The 12,055-nt window shown below is 39.6% G+C and overlaps 1 protein-coding gene across 1 annotated transcript in view; it reads left to right on the top strand.

Annotated features, from left to right (window-relative positions):
- Positions 1 to 12,055, top strand: part of GRAMD1C (GRAM domain containing 1C) — a 51,098-nt gene that overhangs the window by 17,611 nt on the left and 21,432 nt on the right. The window contains 3 exon segments of the mRNA XM_085237621.1: positions 5,435 to 5,538; positions 6,631 to 6,726; positions 7,841 to 7,921. Coding sequence (XP_085093747.1) covers positions 5,435 to 5,538; positions 6,631 to 6,726; positions 7,841 to 7,921 — 281 coding nt within the window.

Raw genomic sequence — 12,055 nt, 5'->3', positions numbered from 1 at the left:
GTTCATCTGTATATTGGTTGAAAGCTTCTTGATTTCTTTTACTACTGCTACTTTTTACTGAGTGACAAAATACCCCCTGGAAGTGGTGAAGGTATGATTGGTGCATGTTAGCTGACAAGCTGGGAAGAAGGGGTTATTCTGCAGGATCATGGTGAGCACTTAGCCTGAGAGTGTAATATGCTTGTTTTGAATTGTGCAATGCAAGTGTGAGAACAGAGATAGAATTAAATCCTAAGAGCACTGGATTTGTTTTATGTTCTTTTCAGTGTGAATGACCGACTTGGTAACTCTTGAAGCATTGTAATTACTCATTTTCTATTCTTTGAGTGTGTGAAGAGTCCTCTGTATCTCTTTGAAGAGAAAATTAAGTATGGTTGAATTAGTTGTTATAGATGTTGTGAGGGAAGGTAGGAATTCTGTAGTTTACTGGCTTTGTTTTGAGGATACAAAGGCAAGGAGTGTTGTTTCATTGACCCAGTTAAGCACGCAGATCATCCGTTGCCTATAGCATTTCCTTTGCTTTCTGGAAATAAGCCTGAACCATTGCACTTGACACCTTGACTGGTACAGATTCCAGGACTGAGAGTGACATAGTGGGCACCTGCAATTTAAGACTCTGAAAGACAAGTACCAGCTGTATGTTTAGAAGACACAAAAACTGGTAATTGAAAGGAAAATAATTGATTATCCTTGGAAAACCAAAGACTTTTTTTACTGCCCAATATACCAAAGTAGCTTATCCATAGGCTGAGCCAGCAATGTGCCCTGGTTTCTAAGAAGGCTACATTAAGCAGAGTATTGCCAGCAAGTTGTGGAATAAGATCCTTCTCTCTACTCAATGTGTTGCACCTGGATTACTGTGCCCAGTACAAGGCTTTACAGTACAAGAGAAACATGGACTTACTGGAAAGAGTGCAAGGGCGACCAAGATGATCAGGGGATTTAGAACAACCTCTCCTCCAAGAGAGGTTGGGACTGTTCAGCCGGGACAGTTCACGGAGAATCTTTTTGATGTCAATAAATATCTGTAGAAAGAGACAATGTAGCCAGGCCATTTTCAGTTGTTCTTGATGCCCTGACAAGAAGCAGTGGGCAGAAGCTGGTGCAGAGGGGTTTCCTGTCTAAACATTGGGAAGCATTTCTTTACTATGTGAGTGACTAACTACTGGCACAAGTTGCCTGGAGAAGTTATGGAGTCTCCCTCCTTGGAGATCTTCAAAAGCTACCTGATATGGCTGTCTCTGCTTGAACAGGAGGTTGGATCTAATGGCCTGCAGAGGCCTCCAGACTTCCAAGCTTAACCATTCTGTGGTTCTGATGATATGGCTGCAGGAGTAGAAGTACAACTCAACTCAAAGTAGGAGTAGTGAGGAGCATGATGCAACGTGAGGTGTAGGGAAAGAGAGGCATCTGGCAAAGAGTTTTGGTCTATAATGTCTAACTTATTACTACTTTGTTTCTTTAGAACTCTACCTGCCTGTTTTGCTCCATGAAAAAAAAAAAAAATCAAAAGCTGACAAATGTAAAATTCTACCTCCTTTGCCTGTAGTGGTGCATTTTATTCCATTTTTATTTCTTGCCTTGCAGGTGAGCCTGTTTGTGCTGCCTGAGCATTGAGTAACAGCTGCACTAAGAGCAGGGCATTGTTTTTTATACAGAAGTAGTATTGTAGCTGTTTCTAAAGTTCATAACTCATCTTTTGCAGCCTTCAAGGCAGAGAGTATTGAGAGGCAGTATATGCTTGTTGCATGCCACGTTCCTTCCAAGTTAATGAAAGAGAAATTAGAGCTTTCGCTTGCATAGAAATGGTTAAATCATTGTATTCTTTGTCAGCTCAGGAGGCAGTTACACTCTGAAATGTCTTCTGCATTTTAAAATGTTGAAGTTCAGTACGGAAGTAAGACGAAAGAAGATAGCATTACTTCCAAGCTTTGATTTGATGATCCTCCTTGCACAGGACTGATTTAGAAAGCAGTGGAGCAAATTCTGAAGCACAGTTTCAATTAACAGAGTTAATTGACAGTTAAATTATTTGGTAATGATTAATGTCAACAATGTAGCATTTTTCTATCAAAGTTACTACTTCATAATTTTATTTTTTTTTGTTACTCTATAACATGTTGCCACTTAACTCTTGCATTTTCCATGTTAAGAGCTGTTCTTTTGCTTGGCTCAGAGGAAGATATCACAGGATTTAAACTCCTCAAAGAAGCTGTAGTTCATCAAAAGAACTGTAATGGTTCCTGCTCTAACTTAACTGTTTTAAAAAAACAAATGCATACAATAACAAAAAGAACTGTTCTGCTGTAATGAGCACTAATATGCAAGAGCTGCTCTGAAAGTAACACCACCGATTTTATTATGTTGGCCCACGATGTCAGAGGTGAGTGGTGTTATGGCTGAACCTTCCTACCAGTATTTTCTTACATGTTGTTGCCATGGGGCAGATGGCAGCAGAGGGGCAGTCTGACAGAATGGCATCTGACATGGAAGTGTGGGTGAAGCAAAGGTGAATTTCTCCATGTAGGGGGGAAAAAAAAAGTCACCTATTGACCTATTAATTGGCTCGCTGAATGTTTATGGAGACTAAACATTGAATTTAAGGCACAGTGAGGCAGTGGGTGACGCATTTCAGCAGTAGTGACTGCAGCATGAAATATGGTCCATGTTCTGGATCAGCTCATCAGTGTGAATCAACGGATTGTGACCAGGAAACTGTGTAGAGCTGAATATCAGCTTCAATGTATTAGAAACCATGGTAGCAATGTTGGAATATCACAAAGTTTGCACCAGGTGAATCCCGTGAGTGTTCACCCAGAACAGAAAGAACACTGTAAGCAATTTGTCAGGATCTGTTGAACCAATATGAAACTGAAAGTGAGTTTCTGGGTTGCATCATTACTGGTGTATGAGATATTGGTATCATCTATAAGCCAGAGTCAGAACTACAGTCTGTGGAGTGCAGGCTACCCAGAGAGGTTGTGGATGCCCCATCCCTGGAGGTGTTCAAGGCCAGGTTGGATGGGGCCCTGGGCAGCCCGGTCTAGTATTAAATGGGAAGGTTGATGGCCCTGCACGTGGCAAGGGGTTGGAGATTCATGATCCTTGAGGTCTCTTCCAGCCCTGGCCATTCTGTGAGTGGTGACATTGAATTCCCCGTTGAAGGAAATAGTTTAAGATGCAGCTTCTGGTGAATAAAGTGATGAGTACTATATGTGTACTGTCTTCTAGGGTAGGAGAGGGATAATCCTTCTGGATATCCTGGAACCTGGACAAACTGTTGGTGCTGACTAAGCTGAAAGCTCTGACTTAGAGTCAGGCCAGAAAAGAAGAACATTGTAACATCAGGCCTCATACCAGTTTGAAGACTGTGGAGCATGTTCCCAATCTTGGCTGGACCATTCTGTCACATCCACTGTATAGTCCAAATCTATAGATTTGGCACCTTCCAACTTTCATCTGTCCACACTGACATGGGCAGCATTTTCCTGTAATGATGCTGTCACAGAACATGTGAAAACAGTAGGCCATCTCCTTGATGCACATTTTTGGGTGCAGCACGCAGGTTCTTGTTCATAGCTAGCAAAAATGCATAGCTAACTGTGGTGACTGTGCTGAGCAGTAGTGTTTTGTAGCTGAGAATTTGCTGTATCAAAAGTGTTGTTATGCTTTATAGCTGTTGTAATGCTCATGGAAATAAATAGAACGCATTAATTTTGGAGCAACCTACTTTCAAAGATCATATGAAATAATTCTATGATAATAAAAGGTTTAGACTCTCAAAATGGGAGTTTAAAGGAGTGCCACTAACTTTAATTTGTTTGAAGATTGTTGTTTATAAGTAGCATCTTAAGTTACTGGATCTGATAACACAAAAGGAGAAATGCTAACCTCTTCCTTTGTTTTGACATTGTCTTTTGTAGGTAGGTCATGGTGTTGCTTGTCACTTGCCCAAGCCTCCCAGGGGAGTAATTTTGTGCTAGCTCTGCAAGAAAAGAGGAGTATTTTTTTGGATATTGTTTCTAGTATGGGTATCTGGCTAGTATGTGGATGAGGAAAAAATAGTAAGATGCTCCCATAAAGTGCTAGACAGTACTTATAGGTTTAAATAGGTGCCAGTCTTCCAAACAGAAAAGTTAGATGGAAACGTTTTGGTATTAGTTTCTGGAAGTCCTTAACCTCAGACTCTAGCTGCCTTCTCTATTGCTCCAGCACTTTGGTTTTGGGCTTTTCTTGAATTTTAAACATGCACTTGAAATTTATTCATTTGGAATTTAAGTTCATGAAATTGTTTGGGCTTGTACATATGCTTCATGCATCCTGTGAGAAACTTTATTTCTACTATTTGAGGGAAAATCCAGGAGAACGTTTAAAATTGTAGTGAAAACTTTGCAGATGCATATTTACCATTAAGTTAGTATGATGAGAGACTTCTGAAGTTCTTGCAACTTGGACAAGAACTGTATTCATCTTTTTGATGCATACAAAATAAAAATGATAGCTTAGAAAATAACAAAGTGTTCTTCTAAATAAAAAAGGAGAAACACTGATACTTCTGCAGTGAACTCATTAAAGTTGTGTGTGAACAGATGCCTATTATATACAGAAAAGAACAACGTAACCTCTAGGTTGGAGCTTTCAGAAGTGGTTTGTCTGTCTGAACTTTCTTTCTGTATGACTAAAGGGAACTTTGACATTTATTTCCATATGCTCACTTCAGTACTGAGTGCTTCTGGAAGTGTTTGACTCTTCAGGCTCTTCATGAACATTCTCTCAAAGATTTAAAAGTGCAAGCAAATCCTCATATCTCAGTTTTGATCAGCAGGTATCTGATGATGGGTAATTGCATTCCAGATGAAAAATATTCCTTAGTAGGGATGTTTCAGCCTGAGGCAGTATCATAATAAAAACGACAGTCAAGTGATGAAAATATCCCCTGCCTAAAGAACTGGATTGCTTCAAGCTGTCTTTAATGTCTTACTTTGCAGATAGCTTTAGCTAGTGATAGGATATGCTCAGTGGAAAATTATTGCTGTACTACAATATATGAACTATTGTTACGAAGGAGTTGGTGGTATAATCTGTTATACTATAAATTGTCTGTGTATTGTTTTATTTAGGCTCTCTAATGCTTGACTGATGTTTGTGAATATTTCTCCTATGAATTCCTACTTCTCTCTGAAAACACAGGAAAAGGCACAGGGGGTCAGTATATGGAATATTGTCTTTATACAGGTATTTTCATTGACTCTACCTTGAGGTGTTCCCAAACAATGGTCTGGGTGCAACCCAATACAAGTCTGCCATCAGAGTTGAAAAGAGTGAAAGAAATGGATTTTGATTTGTATTGTAATACCATTATCTCATTTTAAGTTAACATGCTTGGGTATACTGAACTGCAGTAAGTGAGTAAACTTGCTCTTTCTATGCACAGATTATGCTTGTGCACTCCAGAAGGATATCCTGCTGCAAGGACGCTTGTATCTCTCTGAAAACTGGCTCTGTTTCCACAGCAACATTTTCCGATGGGAGACTACAGTAAGATTTCTTAGTGTACTTGAAGCCCATTTCTTTGTCCTTGTAGTATCAGGATGTAAGATTTGTTTGAGGGACTCTTATCCTGTTCATCTCATGCTGGGGCTATATCCCTGAGTGGAAATGCAAATCTGTTGCACCATAAAATGAGAGTAGTTTTGGAGATGTCTGTGCAGAAATAAGCCTGCTCAGTCATTCAGTATAGGAAGACATTTGGCAATTGTTTTCTTCTTGTATCTTAAAGCTGATCTTTTACAGTTCTTTAATGATTTGCCTCGCAAAATATATATATATAAATATATATATATATATATATTCAGCACCTAAGAATAACTATAGGCAATCTGAAAAATAACTTTGATACAAAGTTCTCACATTGTGGTTTGTAGCTTTTGATCAATATAAGCAGAAGTAGATATTCATGACATGCTGGCTCTCTTTCTGTAAAATTAGCTTAATGAGTTAAGTTTCTATGAAAGCAGTTGTTGCACCTGCTGAAGAAATAGCATAAAGAAGGGAAGAGAAATGGAAGGTAGCTTAGGTGTAGGTGATGGTGATGTATCAAAACATGCAGCTGAGAACGCTAAGAACTTAATCTCTTGAATTCTATCTGCTTTGACATATACAGTGCAGGCAACAAATAGTTTGTGTATTTAAGAAGGTATGGAAATACTCAAAAATCAAGCTTAATTTCATCAGATGGATTTGATGATAAAAATTTTCTTGTAGACATGATATTTAAAAAAAAAAAAAATCCTTCTGAAATCACAGCCTGTATGGTTTTATATAGTTGATATTTTGCCCTTCATTGTGGAGTGCTGCTGCAAGGGTGGAAGGAAAGAAGAGAGAGAACAACTTGTTTCTCTAATCCTAATATGAAAGAAGAGGAAATTGCTCTTAAATCAACTTAATTTGCTCCAAATTTGGGGTGCTTGCTGTGAAGGTTAGCAAATGGAGACAACTGCCTTCAAAATCTTATTTGTATTTCATCCTGGTGTTTGGGATTAAAGTTTGAGTTCTTCTTGCGTGTTCTGTGACTCTATACATTGAAAATAACTTAGATCTAAAAAACTGATTTATTCTCTTTCTGCTTAGATTTCTATTGCTTTGAAGGATATCACTTTCATGACAAAGGAAAAGACTGCTCGGCTCATTCCAAATGCCATACAAATAGCAACAAAAGGAGAAAAGGTGAAAACCTAAATCTAAATACATTTGTCTTTTAAATGATAATTTCCAGAACTGAGCACTTCTGGTTTTGAATAAGTAGCTTTCCCTGACAAGTTTTTAAACGTTACTAGAATTCGAAGGTGGACTTGAAAGCTGATGTGCACAGAGACCAAACTATCAACGCTAGCTTGATTACAAACCCCACTGCTAACACTGATGCAGTAACCTGAAAGGGGAATTCTTGTCCTACTGGTTATCAAAGTCTACTTAAAAATTAAAAATACAGGAAATGAATTCAGAATGTCTTTGGATTTGTTATTTTTGTGTTCTCATCAGATTTAGATGTTCCATATGAAATTGCTGAAAGTGAAAGGACTGTGATACATGGGCTTTGAGTCATGGAGAAATCTACACGTAAACTATCCAATTTTATATGGTGGAAATAGTTGTTTTCTGGGACTTGAATTTGGATGAAATTCATGGTTTCATGTATTTCATGGTATCTCTTCTGGCAGTGCCTCAAAAATGAGACTTCTTGACTGGATACAGAAGATAAATTTCTAGGATGATTCTGGAGCTGTTCTCTCTGAAAGGGCTATGATTCCTGTTGTTTCACATTTGGCTGCTTCCTCTCAATTTCTTCTAAAAAGATTAATTTCTTTCATCAAGGAAGATATTTTTTTCTCTAATGAACCAACTTTCAAAAAGTTAAAACTATGAATGACACGTTAATTTGATCTCCTATTTTAATTATTGTGATTTCACATCCCATGTGAAAAGATGTAATAAAAGGACTATGTAAAGGTAGAATGGAAAGGGCTGTGGCCTTTAAGAAATAGGCATATACATCTGATTTGTTTCACTTCCCTACATTTGGAAGTAGACGAAAGACTTTACGTATTTAGTTGAGGGGTACAAATGGTTGCAATTGAATTCAAGACAAGCAAGAGTTTTTATATACTCTGACTGCTGGAGATCTACTTCTTGCTTATTAGAAGTGATAAAAAGTGTTCAGTGTGAGGAATATGAGAGGAGCATGCAATTACTGAATACCTTAGAATGTTTAAGATATAAGGAAGCATTGTGGTTTTCTTAAATACCTACAAGTGAGCTTTTCATACTTTTTTTCCTACAGTTTTTCTTCACATCGTTCAGTGCAAGAGACAGAAGCTACCTCAGTATCTTTCGCTTATGGCAGAATGTGTTGTTGGATAAGGTAAGCTTCTAAGTGCTGGTGCCTGTGGTTAAATAACAAAAGAATCTTTTGTAATATATGGAGATGCATCTTGAGAGAATGAGAGACTTTCCTGAAGAAAAAATTAACTCTGTCTTGACACGAATTCTAACCACGTGGTCTCCTTTGCATCCTTGTACTTCAGATGACAAATAAGCTTCCTATCCTTTTTGCCTTCATAGTGCTGTGTATAACTTTGCTGGTTATTTTTGAAGATAGGTTGCATGTTCTCTAAACTAACTTAGGCAGGCATTTGTGTGTATTTCCTTCAAGATTTCTATGACTAACTTGTAATCAAAAGAGCAAGTGTCTTTTTCTGTGAAAACTTTCTTTTCCTTTTAAGAAAAAAAAAAAAAAGCCCAAAGTCACCTTCTCAGATAAGTTAGTAGAACCTTTGCCAGCCATTCATTAAAATTCCCCTGACCTTGAATAAATGTAACAAAATTAGGCTGAATGATACGGGAGTATATTTTGGCAACTCTTGTTTGTTAGGTTGATTTATGTTTCAATTTGTGGGCACGTAAGCTAATCTTTCTAAAAATGTACTGACAATTTTGTTGCAGAACATCAGTGTAAGTAATGCAATCTTTGAAAACCATTTCCTTCCTGTTCATGGCTCTCATTGTTTAAATATTCCAACATATTTGCAGTTGAGTACTGAAATATCTCTATATAAACTCTGTAGTGCAGTGGTACCCAAAGGCTTAAAGCTGTTGCAGTACTTATGCAGTTGCCACAGACATTTTTGGTTAAATGAGTGTTAAGGCAGCCCAGAGGCACTTCCATAACCAAAAGCTGAAAATCAAGGAAAGTGCCAATTAAGGCAAAATTAATCTGTTTATGAAAATCTTTACTGCTTATTCAAACTAGATCAAGTTACAGAGAAGCACTGAATAGATGAGCACATGCCCTCATCAGAGGGACAGTATACATTTGAAAGGTATGTCTTACCTCTGAGGCTCTGGTGTGGTATGCAGAGCTGTGAGCCTGGTCTTTCTGGGGATGTAGTTGTCAAAGGGGTCCTGTCAGAATCTGTGATGCTTGTGACAATATAATGATCTCCCTGAAACCATTTCCAAAAGGAGCTGGTTTTAATGTTTCTTCTGCTAGCAGTTAAATGTTTTAAACCCTATGTGGATAATTTAATTACTCTCTGGAATATATCTACCAATCTAGGCAATGACATGGTACTGTTAAATTATGAAACAAAGTTATTCATGTCTCGTCAGAAGGAAACTCTGTAAGCAGCTGTCACAGCGTTGGTTTGCACCACCTGATGATAGATAATCCCAGAGTTGCAGATTTTGATCCTGGGGTTTGGAATTGCATGTGCTTCAAATCACGTTAGCACGACCGTCAATTTCAGTTGCTAGCTTTGGCACTTCAGAACTTCCTAGCTGTTGAGTTTGTATTACACAGTCTAAATTCTTCTGAAGAGTGACTTACCTGCTTTACCCGGTATACTCTAAGCTTTTACCCCCTGCAGAACTTCTCAGGAGGGTCAGCGTGCTCTTTACCAGATCTCCATCTTGTGGCCATTTTGCCTTGTACTTAAGTGTCATGTTCATAGACAGTTCAACAAGTAGCCTTCTATGAAGTCTGCTTTTGGATTAGAAATTGCATTGTGTAGGAGAAAGACATGGAATAGCATGTAGCCTTTTACACTAAGCTTAATTAGGCCAAGATGCTGTCCTCTAACTTTTTCATGGTAAGGATTCCTGATCACTTTAGCTGAGGTGCAATTCTGTAGCTCGTAGCTTCTCTGTACTTCATGCCCTTCAACTTTGTTTCCTTTTAGAATCAGTGGGTAGCCTCCTCTTAAGATGGCAATTTTCTTTTTAAAATGTAAAGACTTCTGTTTGAGGGGGGGAAAAAAAAAATCCACATTTAATTCCTGTTGCAAAATGTAATCAAAGTGAACCTTCTAGGTTTTTACCATGCCATTGTTTTTGAAATGCTTCTGTTTGGAAGGGAAGCCATTGTCAGGTCCCTTAGGACTGGAAAATAAGGAATCATTAATGTAGGTCTGGAAGAGACATGACACCAACCTTGATAAAACAGATAGCAGCTTTCCCATCCACTGAGGCTTTAAATAATGCATCAGTTTATTAAATCAGCCACGATTCCTACTTTTCAACAGGCTTTCCAAATTGGCAGAAACAACTTTAGTCATGGTTGTTAATGATAGAGCAATGGCATTTATACTATCGCTTTATTCTCCTAAAGTTTATGGATGTCAAATATCCCTCCAGTTTGAGGGAGAAAGAACAAATTAAAATATAATTAAGCAAATTATTCAAATTCCAAACACAGTGTTCCTTATTTCTAATAGAACACGATCTTAACTCCGGTCTTAATTCCCATGAGTCCTTGTCCTTAGAGTTGGATTATTTTCCTTTTATTCCTTTGCTTTGCTTGGTAGAGATTTGCACCAGTCTCCAGGTGCTGAAGCAGATAAGTCTGGGGGTGTGAGAAGGGACCAGAACTTCAGTTGAACTGGGGTTCTTGTGCAAACATCCTCTGGGGCAGCAAATCAACCAGATTCTAAGGCAAGTTTTTGAAAAAGACTTGTTGCACCTTTGCATTCAGCAAAGGTTGTTTTAGAGATCAAAGAGGGCTCAATTTGATTTTGACCTTCATGTTCAGGCAGTTTTAACTGAACCGAGTGTTCACTGTTACCCTTTGCCATTGTAATCAAGAAATTGGGCAATATCCCATGTTAGAGTTGCTTGGTTTGAAAGTATGTTTGTGTGTGGGGCGTCTCTGGATTAAACATTTCTGCAGTATCTTATCTTTACTTTTGCACCTGTCTGCGGGGGTAAAAATCAGTAGCTTTGCTTACGGTATTTTGTAGGACAGCCTGTTTGATGCCACCACTTTGATCGGTGTGACATGAAGTATTGATACTGTGTTCCAGGCTGAAAGGAGAAAAATGTGCACCACTGCAGCTTGTAGCCTTTTTTTTTTTTTTTTTTTTTTGAGTATAAAGAATTGAGAAATAATCTAGCACAGACCATCACCTTGAGTGGGCAGAGTAATCTGGATTTAGTTTCAGCTTTACAAGTTTCAGAGCCACTCCAGACTGCTTCTGCTCGGAGACAGAAATCTGAGCCAGAAAAGTCATGCCCTCTTTGCCTTTGGAACTAATCTTTTCTGATTATAGTACAGCAAGTCTGATTTGAAGCTGGGCTGACTGTTAATGACTTACTGTATCTATCTGAGCTAGAAATAATTGAGCAGATTGCAAGAATCCTGGCTCTAGAAACAGAAGTTAGTAATATTGACTTTTTAAAACCACAGGAAACAACTTTATAGATTTCTAAAATGCTCAGCTTGTAGTTTTTCTTCTTTCTGTGAACCACTGAGTTCCCTGTACAAGAACAGACTGATAAACCCACAGACTTCTGCAGACCTTGCTGATGTGTATAGTGGTGCTTAGCCATTGTCAGGTCCCTTAGGACTGGAAAAAAGCTGGGGAAGTACTGGATAACAGGATGAAGGCAGCCTTGTGCCTGCCACTTAATCTCTGGTGGACGGGTGGGCTCTAAGAGTGTACCTCAGTCGTATTTTAAAAACGGATAGGCACTGTCTGTTTTTAAAGAGAAAGCTGAAGAACACAGAGTGTCCCTGGAAGGAAGGTGAGGCAGCTGTGCGTTTGGTGCATGCTGAGCACCGTGGTGCCCGCAGGAAATCTCACGGGGCAATGGAGGCTGGTGCTAGCTATTAGGATCCGCGCTCTCTAGGTGCGCGTTCAGTGTTGTAACGCTTCCTTTGTCCCCGGTGCAAGTAAAGGCAGGATTTGTCAGCTGTGGAAAAGCCTGACGTCTGTCCCCTCAGAGAGCAGCCGAGACCGCCCGTGGCTTCGCGCCTCCCTATGAGGGAGGAGGGCGAGGGGCCGTGCGGTGCCGGCCCGGAGCAGCCCCTGCGGCTGTGGGCCGGGCCTTGCCGCCGAGCAGGAAATGGGAACGGGCCGGGGTGGCCCGGGAGCGGCGGGGAGGAGCCGGCCGGCGGCTGCGGGCCCGGAGGGTGAGAGGAGAAAGTGCCGGGCTGTGTGTGTCTGTGTGTGTGTGTGTTGGGCGGGGGGAGCGTATGGAGCGGGGCCGCGACCCGGCGTGA

The sequence above is a fragment of the Meleagris gallopavo genome, chromosome 1, assembly GCF_905368555.1.
Source record: "Meleagris gallopavo chromosome 1, MGAL_WU_HG_1.1, whole genome shotgun sequence".
Taxonomy (NCBI): domain Eukaryota; kingdom Metazoa; phylum Chordata; class Aves; order Galliformes; family Phasianidae; genus Meleagris; species Meleagris gallopavo.
The sequence above is the reverse complement of the archived record's forward strand: the minus strand, read 5'-3'. Positions and strand labels throughout refer to the sequence as shown.